General features: G+C 36.0%; 2 protein-coding genes across 4 annotated transcripts in view; one reads left to right on the plus strand and one right to left on the minus strand.

Annotated features, from left to right (window-relative positions):
• The first annotated feature begins 13,382 nt into the window (after window positions 1-13,382).
• LOC132175839 (ethylene-responsive transcription factor ERF061) lies at window positions 13,383-14,973 on the plus strand. Its single transcript, XM_059587905.1, has one exon. It carries the CDS (start codon window positions 13,761-13,763, stop codon window positions 14,685-14,687), a length of 927 nt encoding a protein of 308 aa, XP_059443888.1. The 5' UTR covers window positions 13,383-13,760; the 3' UTR covers window positions 14,688-14,973.
• A 1,581-nt stretch (window positions 14,974-16,554) lies between these two features.
• The window catches only part of LOC132175198 (uncharacterized), a 16,025-nt gene continuing 10,535 nt past the window's right edge, over window positions 16,555-22,044 (minus strand). For all 3 annotated transcript variants that reach the window (XM_059587067.1, XM_059587069.1, XM_059587066.1), the window contains exons 14-17: window positions 18,975-19,048; window positions 17,827-17,875; window positions 17,372-17,451; window positions 16,555-16,930 (exon numbers count right to left, since the gene is read on the minus strand). In XM_059587067.1, coding sequence (XP_059443050.1) covers window positions 16,868-16,930; window positions 17,372-17,451; window positions 17,827-17,875; window positions 18,975-19,048 — 266 coding nt within the window. In that variant the 3' untranslated portion in view covers window positions 16,555-16,867. The remainder of the gene's footprint in view (window positions 16,931-17,371; window positions 17,452-17,826; window positions 17,876-18,974; window positions 19,049-22,044) is intronic.

Genomic DNA, 22,044 nt, shown 5'->3' on the forward strand with positions numbered 1-22,044 from the left:
GTGTTTAGAGCTACCTTTCACTCTCACTCTCACACTTTTGCTAAGGAATGAAGAAAATGTTTGAAATGAGTATGATTGGAGAACTGTCATATTTCCTAGGTCTACAAGTTCAACATTCAGACCTTGGAATGTTTGTTTCTCAGGCCAAGTATGACAAAGAGCTTGTGAAAAAATTTGGCCTTGATGGAAAAAGTCATTTTCGGACTCCTATGAGTATCAGTGTGAAACTTTCAATAGATTTTACTGGAAAAAGTGTTGATCAAACACTCTACAAAAGTATGATTAGGAGACTTCTGTATCTCAGTGCTAGCAGACTTGACATCTCCTTCAGTGTGGGTGTGTGTGCTCGCTTTGAAGCGAATCCCAAAGAATCACATTTAACAGCTGTCAAACGCATCATTCGATATGTGAATGGCACTGTAAACTATGAGATTTGGTATTCCAAGAGCACCAACCTAAACTTGGTAGGCTACTCAGATGCTGATTGGGCAAGATATGTTGATGACCAAGAAGAGTACCTCTAGTGGACGTTTCTATGTAGGACGTAATCTTGTGGCTTGGCTGAGCAAGAAACATAATTCTATATCTCTCTCCACAACAGAAGCTGAATACATTGTTGCTGGAAGTTGTTGTACACAACTCATATGGATGAAAACGCTCAGGTCAGACAATGGTCTTGACAAAGAGAAGATGGTGGTGTTCTATGACAATCAGAGTGCAATTAGTATTTCCAAGAATCAAGTACAATACTCTTGTACCAAATACATTAACATTAGGTATCATTTCATTCGTGATTTGGTTGAAACTAATGTTATCTTTCTTGATCATGTGACTACAAAACGACAATTGGCAGACCTATTCACTAAACCACTAGACGTGTCTCGGTTTGAATTTCTTCGCTCTGCAATTGGTATTTCTGAACAACCTGAAAATATTTGAATGGGTTTCAAGGAAGGTCAGTGTTGTGATTTGTGAATATTCCTGTTTGTTGTTTGTTGTTGTTGTTGTTTTTTTTTTTTTTTTTTTGGCTTGCTTTTTGTTTGTCATGTTGGGATCTTCTGCTCTTGTTTTAACCTAAGGAGGTATGTTTGATGTATTCTCTTATGGATGTATTTTCCATGGTAACAAGTTAGAATCCACGGGTTGATTGTAAGGTCTGAACAGTCTTAACACTTTGTCTGGTTTAATCTGTCTAATTCTTCTCTTGTTTTCCTTACTCTAAACTGGTTCATATTAACAAGTTTCCGTGCCTTGAATCTTTCTAAAGCATGTTTAGTGTAACCTCGTGTGTCTAAGAATAAGGATGTGGTACATGTTTTTGTCGAATTCTTCTTTCCTTTAAATGTCTTTCTGTGTTTTTGATAAATTGACCCCACAAGTTTCACTTTTCTTTAAAAGTGTTCATGGCATCACCTCTCTCAATGACAAGATTCTTTGATCAAAGATCAGTTTTTTTTTAGTCCTAATATTGACCTGTTTTATCATCCTTATAGAAAAAGCCGATGTCTATGCATTATGGTAAAAGGTGAAACACTCAAGGGATTGTGAATTCTTATTAACTTTTGGACAATTGAGGAGGAATGGGTGTGTGACCTCCTAGTGATCAATAAAGGGGTTTGAATTTTGTAAAACCAGATTTTGTTTGAAGATATGTCTTGTCCAGAGCTGCGTACCATATCCTTGTCTCTTAGAGCCTCAATTTTTGTTGCCTTGAACATGTGTTATCTTGAAATGTTGTTTCGGGTTGTCTTGTTTTCACAATACAAGTACGAGTTGTTTTCAAGTCAGAATCACTCGTGTTGATTCAAACATAGTATTGATGTATTTTCTTACTTCATTCCTACAACTTTGACTTGTGATTTTCATATGAGGATATGTCGATTCATGAATAATCTGTGTTACTACACCTTTGCCCCTTATAATAAAAAGGAGAGTAGTTGTTGGTTGTTTTGAAAAATTTCAATGGTTGTTTTTGTTTGGTTATGATGGATGGTTTCAATGGTTTCACTTTTTGGCTTTTCTTATCAATTGTTATTGAATTTGGTACAGTAATGCCTTTTGTGTGAAATGTTTCAGAATCAGGACAGTGTGTGGTCTTGATACTTGATACCTTGATTTTGGTTTAGTGCAACGATGGTCATTGGTGAAGTCTTTCATGACCTAGCACTTTTGTCTGGAAAGGTTGCACATGGTTTGCTCATTATGTTTAGATAGAAATTTGTTTGTGTAAAGTTTTAAACCTTGTATTTAGGGTTTTGTCATTGAATGGCCAAAAGGGGAGATAGGTTTTAATTTGGCCTAATTCAATGATATTTCTTGTAATTCTTTGCTATTTAAAACTTTGGGGAGTAACACTTAGGTTTTCAGGGGTTTTGGAAGTATTTCCTGTTTTCCCGTCAAAAGTCTCATTAGGACAGGCTTGTGATGGCACTTGACCAAGTGCTTTATGTTTTCCCGTTAAGACGGGACATGTAATGGCGCTGAGCTTAAAACCTATTGTTGTTCTCGTCAAGAGTTGCGTCAGGACAGGGATATATTGGGAAGTTACTATTTTCTCGTCAGGAATTGCGTCAAGACGGGGGATGTAACGGGAAATCAGTAGAATATAAATAATACGAGGAATAGGACCTTTTGGGGAGTGATTGGTAATTGACACCAACAAGTAAAATCTCTCAGGACGGGACATGTAGCAGGACCAATGTTGGACTTCCTGTTTTCTTGTCAAATGAAGCGTCAGGACGGACATGTGATGTGGATGAGACATTTTTTTCTTCCTAACATGACGACACTTGTTTCCCATTAAGTCATTGCCAAATCTAATGTTTTGTTCATCGTGTCTTAACAAGAAATGAGTCCCTTTAGGACGTGAAGAGTAAAATGTCTTTCCTATAAAAGGATTTTATTGTCACTGTTCACTGCAAACTTTTTAGAAGGATTTTTCTCTGTGCAATCTCAACTGTTCTCTTCGGGCGAGGTGTCTTGTGAGTTTGTAGTATTCAAGAGAGGACGTGATAAAGCTTCAGGCTGTTCTTTGCTCTTGATTGGCGTGTTACTTGTTCGTTTAACTACACAAAGATTGTTGATTTGGTTACTTGAAGAAAGAAGTCTACCGAAAGGTCGGTGAAGAAATGCACTCTTTGAAAATGGTCAGGATGGAGACAAGTTAGAAAGCTTGTTGTTGTTAGTAAGTCTAGAGGTTCTCCAAGGTTGTGAGTATCGTCTAGTCTATAATTCTGAATCTTCATTTAGTGATTTTCCGAGTTTGACTGCCCCGGAGTGGTTTTTACCTTTAATTAGTTCAAAGGGTTTTCCACTTCGTAAACAAACTTTGTATTGTGTTTGGAATGTTGTTAGTACGTTTTCACATATTTTACGAAAAGTGTCAAGTTATTGCATGATTAAGTTTGTATAGATGAATGCATGTGAAATGAGAACTCGACGGTTAAGTGGGGGTATAAAATTCAAAGTTATAAAAGGGATAAAATAGTATCAATCATGCAGTTAGATAGGGGTATACATTTAGCACATCAAAGTTATAAGAGGAATAAATTATAGCAACCCAGAGGTTAAGTGGGGGTATAGACTATACACTTAAAACTCCAACAATCAAGTGGGAGTATGGATACACTTGTCAATATGAAAAGGAAAAGTATATGAGAGCATGAATATGTGAAAAATTATGCATGAACATGTTAATGCAAAGCATGAGTTTTGTTACGTTTTAGCTACTATTTCTATTATCATGTTATGAACTGTTTTAATGCTCCAGATTATAGGATGTAGAGTTTTATGTATAGTATAAAGAAAATGTTAAATAAAATGAGAGAAAAAAAAAAATGAGGTTTGAGGTTTTACATATATGTACAAACTTTTGTATGCAAGTGGTTATTTTAACATTTATAAAACTTTGACGGCAAAATCTGTTCTGGAAACTATGCGTACTAATAGATGTTATCATAAGCATTGGTTAGAGATAAGAATTGGGGCTCATGTTATAAAATAGTCAATATGCTTAAACTTGGTGAGCTATTGACTCACACACATCCACATGTGAAATTGTAGTAAGTTTGCAGATGCTACATGAGAGGAAGAAGATGACAACCCATACGCATGTCTTAATTTTTGAGCTTGAGGCTGACTAGAAGGCTCAGTCTTTTAAGAAGGGTTGACTTACAATAATTTGCAATATTTTGATGTGCTGCTTGTGGCACCTTTTGAGAACAATCATTAATATATTAAGTTTGTAATAGCAATGTTAATATTTATATAAGTTGAAGTTTATTTAGAAGCTCTACTATATATATATTTTTTTAGATGGGTTTCTGGTGTTAAAATAAATAGAAAGGCAAACTTTATATATGATTTTGTGTAGCGACCCGCAGCCACACGCCCCAAAGTAACAAGGGTGAGCTCATGAAACAATACACTAAACATCTCAACATCATCATCACATCACATCAGAGATCATAATCGTGTATCGAAAACATCTAAACAACACACATCACATAACTCGAGTTGATAAAATAGACATCTATGTTGTAAAAAGTTTTACTTTGTACTTTTACATGACAAAATACGAAGGTTAGACAAAAGTATCACATGCGACACAATCCAAATACATCATAAGTGTATATACTCTACAAAAATAGGGGAAAATCCACTTTACCCCCCCTGAAGTTTCAGGAGTTTTTCAATTTGAACCTCAAAGTTTAAAAATTGGCAATGTACCCCCCTAATGTTTCAAAATTTTTCAATTTAAACCTTCCGTTACTAATTTCCATTAAATTGGACAGAAATTTAAAAAAAAATATTAAAAAAAAAAGCCCGAGGGTAATTACGTAATTTCATAAATTTTCGTCCAATTTGACGGAAATTAGTAATGGAAGGTTTAAATTGAAAATTTTTGAAACATTAGGAGGATACATTGCCAATTTTTAAACTTTGGAGTTTAAATTAAAAAAACCCCTAAAACTTCAGGAGGGCAAAGTGAATTTTTCCCACAAAAATAATATACACAAAAGGGGTAGACTAATGTTTAGTCTAAACAACACGAAGCATTCCATAATCTTAACCATAGTAGCTCAAGTTCAAGGCCACTGGTCATCATCTACATCCTCTTTACTTGCAACGAAAATGTTTATGCGATTGTGAGGTTACCACAATAATATATTCGGATAAGTGAGTTCACAATCTAAATAAGTTTAAAAATTTCTAACATTTATGAATGAGCCAACTTTCATAGATTTGTCTAGCATGAATTACAATAATAGCTATGATAGGTTTTAAATTTTATCGAAACAAACCATAGATGATGAAGTAAACACTATAGAGAAATAAGTCTTTACAACATATCACACTATTAATATATACATACGAATACATCTAAGCCATTTCATATGCTTTATATCATATAACCCAGCTACACACATATACATATATTCCAGAACCCATTAATAGCATATCTAAAGAATAAACGACAGTTTATAAATATCAGCGTCAATCTCATGAAATACCTTTCACAAGCATCAATACAAAACTTAAGCAATCAATCTTTCATTCATCTCATTCATTCTCACTTCCATTTTTTCTTATGTCTCTTTAGGAATTGGTTCTCGATGGATTCTTAAGGATTTGTTCTTCATTTAACATTCCTACTATTCACTAAGGCTGGCCCCTTCATATTATCATTAGGTTAAAAACATCGAGGACTAATCCCTTACTAGCGATGTTGGGGACATGTCCCAATACATTAATCTCTTATTCTCATTTCATCTTTAGTGCATATTATCATGCTGCATTCATAAAAACTAGCAATCCTTTGTTTTTGTAACCATGTAATGTTTCACGTTATTTCTTAACACATATAAAATCATCAAAAGTGCATAATCATATTTCATCATAAAATACTCTGCTCGGTCAAACACATATATCATGCTTTAAAAAACAAGTTAAATTTGTTATGTTCTGTAATACCCCGAAATTTGTAATTAATCTAATTAATCGTCAATTGTGAAAACCAAATCTCATTATTTTATAAGAAACTCAATATGTTTTATAGACCAATTCTTCCAAATTAGAATTTGACATTTTCTTCATTTTTAAACCAAAGTCGAACGTTCGACATTTCCTTGGAACGTTTGAAACAAACCCTAAGCCAAACATTTGAGGAAAACCCTAAGCCGGGCTGTACATCAACATTTCCTTGGAGTGTTCTAGACAAAGCCTAAGCTGAACATTCGACATTTCCTTAGATTGTTCAAGCTTTACCCTAGGTGAACGTTTGACACACACCTCAAACACTCGACTTTTGTTTGAAGAGAGTTTTAACTTTTTAACTACCTTAATCGATCTCATCCGTGCCCCATGCCTATAAATAGTAACCAACGAATTTTAGATCATTCCAACACTTCTAGCAACCCTAAACCTTGAGAGAAAAAGAGGTGACCTTGGTGTAGTTCCATCTTCCTTAAGGTAATCCTTAAGCCTCAAACTTGTTTCTCTTGTTATTTATGCATCTATTGTAATTTATGCCAACATGTTATAATTAATATTAAAGGAGATTAAGTAGAAGAATTATCAAGAGGTTTCGGTAAAATTACTGCGGTAATAGGCAAGTGGGTCACTTATCTAGTACAAGAATATGTCAATTGCGAAGGTTTTGTAAGTATGAGCATCTAGTCATTTCTCATTCTTTTATGATAAATTGATTTTTTGAGTTTGGCTACCCCGAAGTAGTTTTACTTTTGAAGAGTTATTAAAAAAGTTTCAACTCAATTCGTCACCAAAGACTTGTGTAGATCGATTTATTACGTCCATATTATTTGATGATTGTTTATGTGGTGATTATTAATTATTAAAATCCGCATTATCTTCTTAATTAACACCTATTCAACATCTATTTTAGGTGTCACTTGGAGCCGTTATGCTAAATTTTCCAAACTATAACAACATGATACGATGTTAATAGGATGATACCTTAAATTCTTTGAACCAACTGCCCTCTAATAACCCTCAACCAGATGAGCTCCGGAGACAAAGAAAGCCGCCTCGTGTCGGCGCTGCACGTCTCCCACGTCAACTTACCCTGATGTCAGGGTTAAATGGGAGCACTTATTGCAAGAACAAAAGTCGTAATAAAACCTACTTAAGGCTTACAGAGAATCTGATTTCACAATCAAAGTCGCTATACAAAAAAGGTGGTTATCTCTCAATATCATGTATATAATGAGCAGGCAGCAGATAATTGATCATCCTAAAAGTCCACAATTATTAGCCTTTAAAAAGGCTATTATATATATATATATATATATATATATATATATATATTATGGTCTTTTTGAATAATTTTATATATGAAAAATGTTAAGTTTATAAACACATTTTACAAAAAAACTTTTACAAATTGATGTTGCACAACATGATTGAATATGAGATAAATTCAAATTTTGAAAAACTTTATCATATTGTGCCACATTAGTTTGTAAAAGTTTTTTTTTAAAATATGTTTTGTATGCTTAGCATTCATCTCTTTATATATATATATATATATATATATATATTATGTTTCAATTCTGGTGGGGCATAAAAAACGTTACGTCTAATGTGCCACGTACTGTACAAGTAATAGAATTGTCAAACCGACCTGCAGGTCCAAGACTTGGTATATTTCAGAAGAATAAAATTGAGCAAGTCCATGAGGACCAGGGCATAAAGACAGCTAATTGCAGGGAAGAAGGGGGACTCTGGTGAGACACTCAAGTCGCACCCATTATCCTCTTCTTTTTTTCCTATTTAGGGGAAAAAAATTACATGAAAAGTAAAAATAAAAGACATATCTTGCACAGTTGCATGCATGCACTTGAGGCACCAGTTTTACACAAGATGGGTAATCAAATACAATGCTTCCAACATCTGTTTCTAATATACGAGGAACATATATGTTTCTAATATACTAGGAACTGGGTTCTGTGGAATATGTTTGCCTTTGAGCTTTTGAAAGGTTTTGGGGTCCGATAGTACCTACAGAGTCCACCAAGAGCATGTTAATATATACATGTTTAGACACAATTTGAATTCAAAAATTTAAGCAAATTAACGGGTTTAAACCAGCTGCATGCTTCACTTTATGTATATTTGCTCGATATAAAATTCAACACTAACACTACGAGAGTACGTACTTCATGGATAGGAGGTGTAAAAGTGGTTCTCTCTCCTATTCACATGGCATCTTTGAGTAGTAATAGTACAAGTTCTTCAGCATTCTAAGACAACTATAATTGTAGGACAGAGCAGTGAATGTGAACAGAATGGACATGCACATCAAAGTCAGTATAAGTGGCGATGCTCGATAAAGACAAATCATTTTTCAAAAAAGTTCTCTTTTTCTTCTTCAAATATTGTCTTTTGGATATATAATTGAGGCTACACAATCCGAGCCTCATGAGTCATGGCTACAAGCCTACACAGAACCCATTGGGATTGTAAACTGAACCAATCAACGATATAGAGCATAAATGTAAGATAGAGAAATCAAGTAAGAAATCTCAAAAAAATAAATAAATAAACTTATCGACAAGCTTAATGTGCCACACCCCGCCTGCCATGTGTTTGTGAAAATAATACAACAAGATGGCGTGTAAATTTCACGTCCCATGCTGCCCCAATTATACGTGGGGACCTTTCTGGGCGAAGGTCTGTGACCAATTCACCAAACTTTTGACAGCTTTGAGCCACATGGCCCCCCAAAACCCATGTGAAAAGGCTCACCGGAATTGAGCCCTTATGGTCAGCATGACGTCATTTTATTTCATGAGTATATACCCAGACCCAGTCATCGTGGCTCGCAAGAAAAAAATGGGAACACAACCAAAGGGGACGACGCCGTTTTAGTTACGTGGCCGAGAAATCTTTTCCCGAAAAATTATAATGATAAAATGGAAAAGTTGGGTATGAACTATGAATGAATGATTAGGACAAAAGAAGAGGAATGGGTGCGACGTGTCGGGCTCAGAAGCGAGAGCCACAAAAATAGTCGGCGTCGCCAGATTGCTTTATCGCGACCAAGTCTGTATACGCCAAAACAAACCTTTTTGCCGGTCAAGCCTATTTATGAACCTACATAGCCATCGTCCACCTACATCTACTGACTAATATGCTTTATAATTACATTTAGTTATACTTTTTATTCATTATGAGATAATGATAGGTAGGAAAATTAAAAAACAAAAAAAATTTAACATATTTTCTTTTTATTTTTTTATTTTACTAGTGACTTTTATATCATGTGTGTATGGACAGAATTAGAGATTTGTGTTTGGGAGTCAAAATTTAAGAAAAAATAAGTTGGGAGGTCAAAAATTAAATTTTAAGTTCGGGGTCCCCCAAGTTCAGGGTCCCCCCAAGTCCCAACGTGATTCTGCTCCTGCATGTGTGTTTCAGGTTTATGATGAGAAATTTTTCAAGATAAAACCACTTCGTGTTCTTATTTGTAAGTTACAAATTTTGAACCCAAGCAAGACACCGCACGGAGAAATAACATATTTTTTAACAATAAAAATCGGGAATTCTCATATAGAAATTATGTAAAATAGGTTAAAAGGAAGGAAGGGAAAAGATGAGAAAAATGAGGACAGAAAGATTACAGCAATCGCGTGAAGACGGTGTTGAGCTTAGATGATTGACTTATGAGGAGATATGGTTAGGTTGGTTCACATGCAAATGCAAACACACAGAAGCTTTTTGGGGTCCCCTTCACGAGCTTTGTCTGTTTCAAGTAGACCTTTACGCCTTTAATGCGCCATGCATCCTCACAGACGGTCCTATTCGGTGCTATCGATTCCTTTCTAAGTTCATGAGCTCATTCAATCAGAGGACAAGAAAAAAAATTAAAATAATTATAACTTAGGGTTGGGTAGGGATGATCAGCTGAGAAAAATTAAATTAGGGCATGGGCTGGTTCACAAGTTTTATGGAATGGGGAGCCGAAAGTATTATGCACAGGGATGATACAGGCTACAGAAATAGGGAATGGCAATAGCAAGCAAAGGGCTAGTAGAAATGGCAACTTTTTAACTTTTCTTACAGCTAGGGATTGGGTGTCATTACTAGATTTCTCGCTTTAATGTCGTCGCTGATAATGAATAGCGTCGTTTGTTGCTAATACGCATTATCAACGACGACATGTCAGTTTAGGTTGTTATGTTATTTGTAACGATCTCAAACATTGTTAGCAACTGCTATTATTATATTGTGACGACAGTAAAATAGCGTAGATCTCATGTATTCATGATCAAAGTGTAAATATAAAATTTCAACAAATATAGAAGAAAAATTTTAAACTTTTTATAATTATCAAGTATTTTCGTTACAAAATAGACTGAAAATTTTTTGAAGTTTTCTTAAAGAACAACATAACATGAAAGAAGGTCACGGCTTACTGCCATCTCGATTCTCAGTCGAACTAGGTTGCGGAGGGTGATGTGGGTGAAGGAAATGAGCTTCATAACTCAGCAAATAAACACAAAATATGAGATAAATCAGTTTAAAACACAAAGATTACGAGAAAGAAAAAATTACAAATTGCATGACAAATTGAAGGAAAGTATTGGTACAACGCGTATGGGGTTTAATAGAAAGACAAAAAAAAAAAGAAGGTCAAATATCGTGCACGAGACGAAACAAAAGGGGGAGATATGTTTGTGAAGGAGACGACGCGTGGCAGAGAAGTTATGATGGCGTGGACTTCACACAAACAATCCCACTGAGAGCACACTGGATACAATAAATACAAAAAACGTAAGATGGAGAAGTACGGTGTAGTGGGGGCCACACGGAGTCAAATGTATGACCCAGATCATCACTAATTATTCACTCTCTATTACTGGGGGATTCTTCTAGATTAAACAGACCCCCCCGCCACCCCCCCTCCCCCTAAATTACAAGAATAACCCTTACTGTTTAAATGTATTATTTCAAACGTATAACAGTTTTTTAATTTTGTTCCAAAACTATTTTTTTTTTTTTAAGAGAGATACGATTTAGTAGACTCATGTATAATTGTCATATAACTGAACGATGTGATAGTAAATATTAGTTATTTGATTAGTAATTGTAAAAAAAAATGTTGATTCAATAGTTGATTTTCATTGTCATATCATCTTAATTGTATGACAATCGTAAAAGAATATATTAAATAGCATTTCTCTTTTTACAAAGACTTAGAAAATGTGTTTTTTATATCTATATTATCAATTTAAAAATATTAGTTAAGTCATAATTAGAGTTTTATTTAGTGTATGACATAGAAAGAGGATAAATTTGCCCTCCCTTTTACAAGAACAAAAGAGGATACGTTCCATACTTCCATTTTAGCCAGTGTAAAATGAATGCAATAAATTAGTGTGCGTAGTAGTATTACTCTTTTTTAAAGCGTCTCAACTTTACTATTTTATTAATCCACTTTTAATAATTATTTTAAATATTCATTTATTCTTTCTCTAACATTTATATTTTTAACGACACACATCTACTCATTTTACAGCAACAAGCAAGTTGTGACTTTTTTTCTATAAGTGTATTCATTTATACACTCAAATCATTTAACGAAGCAATTTATAACCAGAAAGTGAATTAGCTTTGAATCCATTTCTACACATACCCGAACTCTTTGAAAAGGCAAATAAAATGGAGCAGAAAGGGATGCGTGAGAAAGGAAGGCTGCTGAGAAGGGATTTAGAGCTTCTTTCGGTGGCGTTTGGCAACCGCAATAGAGCCCGCCTAGATACTGTTTAACATTTGTTTTTGTGCCTTCCAACACGTGACCCTTGTAAAATTACTTTTTTTGCCATTTATTTTCTTAGGTGCGGTAGTTTTGCTGTTAAATCTCCCAACAGCTGAGATTATACAGAAAACAAAGAAAAAGAAAACAAAGGCTATGATTTCGTGGAACGGTTCCTTCTCTCACGCTTCTTCTCCTTCTTCCTCCTTTCTCTCTCTAAACCCATTCTTCTTCTTCTTCCTTTCTCTTCTTGTTTTTGTTTAATCTAAGAAGTAATCAAGACAATTTCTAACCAAACTGAGTATTTTCACGGAATTTCTCTAACCTTCTTCTCCCTCTTCTCCTCAAAACCCATATTTCTCTCTTAAACCTCTTCCTTTCTCTCTCTCTACCCACCTGGGTTGGTGTTCTTGCAATTCATGACGAAGAACATGTTGAATGTGGAGAAAAAATTGGACCTCAAAACTGGGTTCAATTTAAGAACAACCCAAATCTTCAAGAACACCAACCCAGGCGGTCAGTAGAGAAAAAACTCAAGAAAATTCAAGCCACAACAAGAAAAAAAAAAAATCAAGCCACAAACTTCTCAAGAAAACCAACACCTTCCTTCCTCCCAAACCAAAAGAAAATAACCAATTAAACTCTCCTATTGATCGGCCTAGGAATAAAAAATAACCAAAATAAAAACACGAAAGAGAAAGGAAGAAGAAGAAGAATGGGTTTAGAGAGAGAAAGGAAGAAGGAGAAGCTGATGCAATCGGAAAAAAAATGGGTTTAGAGAGAGAAAGGAAGGAGAAGCTGATGCAGTCGGAGAATAATGGGTTTAGAGAGAGAAAGGAAGAAGGAGAAGCTGATGTCGGAGAAGAATGGGTTTAGAGAGAGAAAGGAAGAAGGAGACGCTGAGCAAACAAAAAGCGTGGGATTTAATTTATGTGGAAAAATTGCAGAGAGGGGCAATTTAGTAACAAAATGACAAATGTTGAGGTAGAAAACTAGTCAATGGATCAGACACTGAACAATGTCTAGTACAAGGCTGTTACCAAACAAAGCCTTCTACACATACCCAAACTCATCAAAATAGCAAAAATTAAAAATTAAATAAATAAATTTGGTGAGGCGGCTAATAACGCTCTTAAAGAACATTTTTTAATCAAATGGTACAAAATCTTTTGAAAATGAAGATATTTTACAGACTTACGACCTAGTTGTGATTTATAAGAGTAATGATATACTTATTCCCAGTTTTTTGTACAATTTTTTTACATTTATTGGTGGCTTTTAAAACAACCACTAAATTAAAATCCAATAAAAATTTATCTCATATTCAATGGTGATTTTAAAAGTCAACTATGAATTTGAAAAAATTATGTAAAAAAGTGAAAGAAAGGTATAATATTATTCAATTTATAATAATAAAATTAGTAATCTTTTGAATCATCACAAGGGCATCAAAGTCATTTGAGAAAGTGGTCACTCTGTAAATTGGAACCAATTGGACTTTCGTGGCAATGAAGAGAGAGAGAGAGAGATAAAAATCAATGAGCACTCCAGCTATAAATACACTAGAGTTGGAGTCCAATCGAACTCTCAACAAAGTTACTCAACGTTCTTCTTTTGAATTCCCAGAGAAACAAAAAAATCTCATTGCTTCTAAGCTTTCCTTTCAAGATCTTTCTCTTTCTCTCTCTCTCTCTCTGTTTTCTGAGATTATTAACCCAAAACTTCTTCTTTGAAGTTTGAACCCACCTTCTCTGTTTTTGTTCTTCACTGATCCACGCAATTCTTTGGATTACTCTTTCTATTTCATCTTCTCTCTGTTTTCTCTTCACCCGTTTCCCATTTTTCGGTTTTCTGAACAAGTCTCTGCTAATTTTCACCATCTTCCTGGAAAAAAAAAAGGACCAACTTTTAGTGTCCCTGTTTCCCACACATTGTTTTGCTACCAATTTTCCGGGAAAACAACGCTGGAAAATCTGCCATAATTATGGATGCAATCCAGGACCAGAACCTTCCCTTTACATTCAACGACGGTGCCGATATCAGATACTCCTTATCGCAACTCTTACTAACAAGGGGCACAAACACCTTGGACTCAATTTTCTCGCATTGCCCTCCATCAAACACCATCGCCAACCCGGTTTTTGAGCCTTTGGGCTCCTCTGTTTACCTTCGCCAGAGAGATCTTCTCCAGCAGTTCTGCCATGAAAGCCAAGCAAACGGCGCGCTTCCACGCACTTCGGCGACGAACCCACTTCAGAGCTCTGTATGCACAAGTACTTACATGAGCCCGTACAAGAAAAAGCTATACAGGGGAGTGAGGCAGAGGCATTGGGGCAAATGGGTCGCCGAGATTAGACTACCCCAGAACAGAGTGAGAGTCTGGTTGGGTACCTACGACACAGCTGAAGCCGCCGCTTATGCCTACGACCGAGCTGCTTATAAGCTTCGTGGCGAATACGCACGCTTGAATTTTCCAAATCTTACGGATCCAAGCGAGTTAGGATTCCGAGATTGTGAGAAATTGAATGCCTTGAAAAACTCGGTGGATGCCAAAATTCAAGCTATTTGTCAGAAAGTGAAAAGAGAGAAAGCTAAAAAGAATGCGAAGAAAAGCAGTGTCGGTGGTGGTGGTAATGGCGACAATGTTGAAAAGGCAGTGAAGGTGGATTCATCGTCATCTTCGTCGTCATTACCGTTGTCGCCGTTGGCTCTTGGTGACAGCTGGGGCAGTGAATGGCTATCACCAGCGGTTTCCGAAGAAGAGTTTTTGAAGTGTGAGAATTCACCGCCCTCTGTTTCTACCGAGTGTCCGACGGCTGCAGCGGCAGAGGAACCAGAGTTAGAAGACTGTTTTCTTGCGAGGTTGCCTTCGTACGATCCCGAATTGATCTGGGATTTTCTTGCTACTTAGAGAAGAAGTTGTTTTCTCAACTTCAACTGTGAAATTCTTGTCAGGTTTAGAGATTTTTCTTAGGATGTTTAAGCAGGGGTTTGAAGTGTAAATTGTAGTTTTGGTAAAGGGCATTGTGGGAAGATGCTTTCTTGATCCAATACGATGTTTGAGGGTTTCTTAATCTTTTAGTTTAGTTTAATTAGTTTAATTAGAGGGTTATGGTGGTTATGTTTTAGCCTTCTGCCTTTTAGTTTGAAGGCCTTTTAGTTTAATTAGAGAGTTACGGTTGCCATTAGTATGTTCTTTGAGGTAAATTTCCCTTCTACTCAAAGGAATGTTTGATTGGAATCCCAGTTATTGTTATCTTTAGTTTAATATGTTTGCTATATTTTGAGTTTTAGTTTGAATTCCTCCACGTTTCACGGGTAACCAAGAAATAAAGATGCCCAGAAAAAAATAAAAAAATAAAAAACAAAAAGACAAAAAAAGAAACTGAGATAATGATGCTTCTTTAGATTAGAACCACAACATATTGAGAGCGGTTCCGTGTAGGATTGTCTTTCTTGAGCCATTGCTTTGAGAGTTGAGAGGCTAATCTACTTGTAAAATGTACAACCCTATGCGCATGTAAACTAGACAAAGACATAGAGTAATGCTATACATCACCTTTTATTCTTTAAAAGTTCATGTGATTTGGTCCCTCTTACTATTTGGTGCGTGAAAATTAATTTTTTAGTTAGGGTACCACGTCACATAGGCTTTAGGATGATAGGAGTTGTGGTGATTATGATGACAAGAGTTGTCATGATTACAATTATTGGGGACATGTGATATATTAAATGTTCATATCTAGCTAAGTCTTTATAGATGGTAATTATATGTATCTTGAAAGAAAACATTTGCTAGGCCGAGAAGCAGTTTAACAAGATATTAGCTATTCCCATTAGGGGTATGTATACATGCATATACAATTATTTGCAATATTAGTAGTCGCATCCGCAAAATGCGAATATCACTTTTAGATATCCACATCTGCATAATGTTTTTACTAACTGCATCCACACAGTTATTTTGATTATTAAATGCAAATATTATCCGCTATTCGCATTTTAGATAATAAGCATATTTTAATCTCTTAAACCTTCTTTAGGTCTCTATTACAACCTATTTTAAATGATTTTAAAAATAATTTGGGCTGATTTTTATTGTTTTGGAATTGTTTTAATTTTTTTTTAAAGTCCAAATGTTTTGAAAATATATTGATTTCATATTACTTTTGCTATTTTGCCCAAGTGAATTGAGTTAAATGTGAAATGTAAACATAACATATACCTAATCCAAAATGATGTTTTGGTGTTTAATATAACAATAAAAAAAAAAGTTGATTTGGTGAATATATATATATATAATCCAAAATGAAGTTTTGGTGGTTAATATAACAAAAAAAAAAAAAAAAAAAGAAAGAGTTGATTTGGTGAATTTATTTTATATATATATATATATATTCTATTTTCAATAAAAGGCTTTCCACGTACCACACGTAACCTTGGTCTAAATCGAATTCCTAGCAGCTTTCTTGAGATAACAGATGCATTTGGCAGGCTGGCAGCAATATAATAGCACATGCAAGTAGATTTGAAAATGGCACTCTCAAGGTCAACTATGGAGCAGTTTCTACCGATAGTGATTTCTGGCTCCCAGTGGAATGAATTCTACTTTCCTCATCAGATATTTTACATCATGCCATAAATAATTAGGTGAAAATCAACTTTAATCAACCAGTATTTATTCATCATCATAAATGGCCATTTCTTATCAAACAATCTACTGTACTGGTTGTGATAGACAAGAAATCTAGGACATCCAAGGCTTAGAATGAAATCAGTTAAATCAAAAAAAGCTTTCTATTGTGATAAATACATCCAGATTAATGGGTACAATAGTCTCTTTTAACAGATGAGAACAAAGAAATTTATGCCGTGTTCATGCAGTTTTCATTGGAAAAGTAGGGCATTCTAGCAACATAGTTGCAGCAGAATATACTAAGATGAAATGTTGCATTTGCGTTCAAACTTTTGCCATTAAACAAAATGAAGTCCGCCAGCAACAATACAAATTCCTTAAAATATAATTTCACATTAATAGTTAAGGGTGACTCTGAAAGCTGGATGCATGTTGATGAATTAACTAGAGAAGCATTACCAACTCATGGAATTCTTTGAGTGTTGCAGTTTGGCATTGTACGAATTTTCTATCTCCTCCTGCAACAATTTTGTGAATTGCATAGTTAACCTAGTGCTTCCTTCTCCAAAACTAGCATCTTAGAAAAATCTAACTACGGAAAAAGAATTTATATATTTACATAAGAGTTTAAAGCAAATGCATTATGAGGAAGAAATAGACATGCATTAGCAACCTTTTTGACATTCCTTGAAAGGGGAAGAAAAAAAAAAGGAGACAATTTCCAAGGCCTAACTTTTCGCAAATAGTCTGTATTTTAGAAGAAACTGTATATTGTAAAATAGGTGACCTAGAATAATCCAAAACATAGACTGAGGACCACCCAATCAAACCACCCAATCAAAGTCCAAAAGTGCAGCCATAAATATGCAATAAGCAGACACATGTCAAGACAATTCTGAACTAGAGGGAAATTTCTTAAATTGACACAAAAAGGGACAAGAAGAGAGGGCGAGAAATACCTTGCAAGACTTCAGCAGAGGCTGCAAGAAAGATGATCTGAAAAACCTGATTGATTTGCCAAGTGAGGTTCTATCCCATTCTGCCATCAAGCAAAAAATTTACAACACAATCAGTACTACTGGAAAAACAAATTCCAAATGGTATCTGTGTCGAAGGTAGCATGCAAGACCTAAAACAAAAGTTGACCAATCATACAACTATCTGACCGCCAATTTAACTTCTCAGGTGTTATCATCTCCTACACTAATTTAACAAATCCTAAATGGGAAGGAAGCCCCACCCTTGCATCAACCATCTGGTGTCATTGCTTTTAGATTGACTTCATGAACCACCAAAGAAGTACAGGATGCATCGAAAATTTGATGATTATGACAAGGACTGTAAAGGTAATGAAAAAAAAAAAAAAAAAAAGAAAAGAAAAGAAAAGAAAAGTCTTAGTTTTGTATTAACATACCATTATCAACATCTGCTCTCAAAGTTCCCATGTTCATTTCTTCTAAAAGCTGCAAAAATTAGTTAAATAAATAAACAAGACTTCTTGAGATCCAGGAGACAAATTCCACATAATCTGTAATAAAGTGTGAGTATTAAGGTACAAGTGTGCTCCAAGAAGAAGATTTCTAGACACAAAAACTAGCATATGTCATGCATTAAAAAAAAATAAAAAATGTTGGATTAGTTAAATCATGTGGTTGTTAATCAAGTGACAAGTTAACCGGATACTTTAGCAAGCATGTATGACAGAAGGTAGCTGGCTAAGGAAAAGATGAGCTGCATTAAGTCATGCTAGTCATATTTTACTTGAGTAACAGGCAGTTGGGACAAATGCTTAATGAAGTTGAGTTTGAGTAACAGCATAAACAAGCTACCCATCAAAGTTCTCAAGAAACTCTTAACGGAAAAAAATTAATAGCCCAAAACTAGGCCTAAAGAAGACTTTCATTATGCTGAACCCAAAAAAATACTAATTAGTTTGTGATTCTAATTTTTTTTGTTTTTTGTTTTTTGTTTTTATTAATATTGTATGATTCTAAATATTAAGATGGTCTCAGCGGAGAAATCAAGATATATATTGCTTAGCTGAGATGAGTTCTGTGGTTGAGAGCTAAGACTAAACAACTTAACAAAGCCTCTGTTCATACAACTTGGAGTTGGCTATGTGGACAAGTATTAAGACTACGAAAGATAAAATTAGAAAAAATATAGTAGAAAAGGATATTGGTATGGGCTAGGTCCCTTGTCCAAACCTTACAAAGCTTCAATAATAAAAAATGGGGAGCAGTCACAACTCCACAATTTCCAATAAGTGGCAGAAGAGTAGGTTATGTAAAATTTCACTACTTCTCAGCCCAGTATTACTGTTCTTATATTGAGTAATTCTAGGCAAATTTCTGTCCAGACACTAATGGAAATTGTTGAACCTAAATAGATTGCATCACATAGAAATCAGCAATAATTCAAGGTCTACATCATTAGAACAAGAGCTAAGTTGTTCTTAGATAAAAAATTTACAAAATGTTTCAACTGGGATTGAAAAATCTTCCCTTCTGGCAAGCAGTTATGCAACGGAAAAGAAACAATGATCACTCCATACAAGTTTACCTTAGAAAGGGTTGGTACTGCAGTAGGATCAAATTCCTCACAACAATTTGGATCAATAGGAACACAAACACGACCTGGAAAAGTAGAATAAATACTATTAGATACTAAAATGACCCACAAAACTAACATATATTTGCCAGAAAAGATGGTTGCAGATGTCACTTATTCAAGGCTTCATACTATAAGCATATGACTTCCATCCCTAGTAGTTAACAACAACTAATTTACTTCTGATAGATTGCCACGAAGGACCCAACGCTCTCACCATCCTAAACCACGTTATCTGGCAGTAGGAGGGGAAGACGTGCCAATCACATAGGATTCGGTAATGGAGTAAAGCTAAAGGAGACGTGGGGCAACGTGGGGCAGCATGACAGTAAAAGGGGAAGTGGTTATGGCACGTTGCAGCATGGTAGTGGAATGGGAAGTGGTTATGTCATGTGGGTAATTGTTATCTTACGTCGGTAGATAAGTATTATGTTTAGGTGGTTATGTTTTCGTGGGTATCTATTACGGGTAGTTGTGTGTGAGTAGAAGTCGTGTGTGAGTCTAGTATAAGACAATGATTGTAGAATCCATGGATTATACAAATTGTAATCAGACATTTGTTTTTGTGGTTTGTCTCCAACCCTTAATTGGAGTTCATTATCTATCATATATCTATCTATTTCTATTCAAATTATCGTGGAGTCCTATCAATTTGGTATCAGAGCATGGCTACCAACAAGGATCGCATCGAGAAATTGGAGATGAAAGAAGGAATTGCGAAGATGGGTACGGAGTCACAGTCTAATTTTCATGAGCTTAGGGAATTATTCTCCAAGTCTCTCGAGAAGGGCGAGTCATCTGGAACAAAAGATCAAGGATCATTTCAAGGGCATGGGGATCATTCTACTGGGCATTCAAATGGTTCTAAGGGATCAAATGGCTTCGCTAAACTGGATTTTCCTCATTATTTGGGGACGATCCTACAATTTGGATAAACCGGGTAGTCCAATACTTCGACTATAAGCAAACTCTGGAGGAACAACAGGTGTCGTTGGCTGCCTTTCATCTAGAAAGTGAGGCCAATCAATGGTGGCAATGGTTAAAGAAGCTGTATCAGGAGGTATTTGAATGGGAGTTGATGATCCGTTTCGATCCTGCTGAAATTAAGGACTATGACGAAGCACTTACCACAATCCAGCAAGTGGGGACATTGCAGGAATACCAACAAGAGTTTGAACGTCTAGCGAATCGGGTGGACAGGTGGTGTCAAAAAGCACTAGTAGGAGCATTCCTTGGGGGCTTAAAGCAAGACATTGTCTCTGCAATTCGAACGTTCAAACCCAAGACCCTTTGTGATGCCATTGAGTTGGCATGCATGAGGGATGAAAATCTCTCAAAATCACGGAAGACAACGCGAAGTGAAGGGCCCAAGTCCCACTACACCAACTTCATGCAAAAATCTTATAGGCAAGTAACAACCACTGCTGGGCCATCTGCGGCAATACTAGTAACACTGACATATTTGTCTAGAAGTGCAAAGAAATTGTCATTGGAGGAGATGCAAAAATGTCGAGAGAAGGGCTTATGTTTTTCTTGCAATGAGAAATTCACGCCGGGACACCGGTGTCAAAAACCTCAAGCTTTCTTCCTTGAAGCTTACACCACGGAAGATGCAGTGGATGATGATGGAGACCCATTTGAAGGAGCAATAGATGGCAAACCGGTTGCAGAGGAGGAAGAACCGCTCATCTCTCTCCATGCCATTGCCGGTTGTAATGGACCCAAAACCATGCGTATCAAAGTTGTCATTGGTAGGACATTGATCATCTTGATTGATAGTGGGTCTACCCACAATTTCATGGATCATAAGGTAGCTCAAGCACTACAACTTCTTGTAACACCTGTGGAAGAATTTGCTATCAAGGTAGCAAATGATGAAAGGCCACAGTGCCAAGAGAGGTATGAGAATGTGCTAATTTCCATACAAGGGTTTCAATTTTCCACTACATTTTATTCCTTACCATTGCATGGGTTAGATGTTGTATTGGGTATTCAATGGTTGGAAATTCTTGGGCCCGTGCTATGTAACTGGAAAACAATGACGATGAGTTTTCAATGAGATGGTCAGTCCATCACACTCGCAGCCCAGGCGGTAGAGCCCATTCGTGAGACACTTATCCAGACTCTTGACCGTGAAATGCAAGGAGAAGGGGAATTATTTGTCATTGTCTCACTGGTGAAGCCCCAAGCAGAGGCTGTGACCTTACCACCAGAAATCCACGACTTGCTCCAGGAATTCCATCATGTTCTTGAAGAGCCCCTGTAAATTCCACCTTCCCAGATTTTTGACCACAAAATTCCATTAAAAGATGACACTGTAGCAGTTAACGTGAGACCATATCGATACGCTCTCTTTCAAAAAAATGAGATAGAGCGGCAAGTGATGGAGATGCTAACCACAGGGCTAATCCGGCCTAGCACAAGTCCTTTTTCATCACCAATTTTATTGGTTAAAAAAAAGGACGGGTCGTGGAGGTTTGTACGGACTACCGGGCGTTAAATGCGGTAACCATTAAAGATCGATTTCCAATTCCTATGGTGGATGACATGTTAGATGAACTCCATGGTGTAGTCCATTTCACTAAGTTGGACTTACGAGCAGGCTACCACCAAATCCGAGTTCAACCGGAAGACATACATAAGACAACCTTCCAAACCCATAGTGGTCACTATGAGTATGTGATGATGCCATTTGGCCTATGCAATGCACCATCCACATTCCAAGCAGCCATGAATGAGGTATTTCGACCTTATTTACGGAAATTTCTTTTGGTGTTCTTTGACGACATACTCATATTTAGCAAATGTTGGAATGAGCATGTAGATCATCTGCATAAAATTTTTGAGATATTAAGTACTCAAAAATTCTTTGTGAAGCCCTCCAAATGTATATTTGGGGCTCTTGAAGTGGATTATTTGGGGCATATAATTTCTCAAGAAGGGGTAAGGGTTGATAATCGCAAGATTGATGGTATGCAATCTTGGCCACCACCGAAGACAGTCACGGAGCTGCGTGGTTTTT

The sequence above is a fragment of the Corylus avellana genome, chromosome ca3 (genome assembly GCF_901000735.1).
Source record: "Corylus avellana chromosome ca3, CavTom2PMs-1.0".
NCBI lineage: Eukaryota > Viridiplantae > Streptophyta > Magnoliopsida > Fagales > Betulaceae > Corylus > Corylus avellana.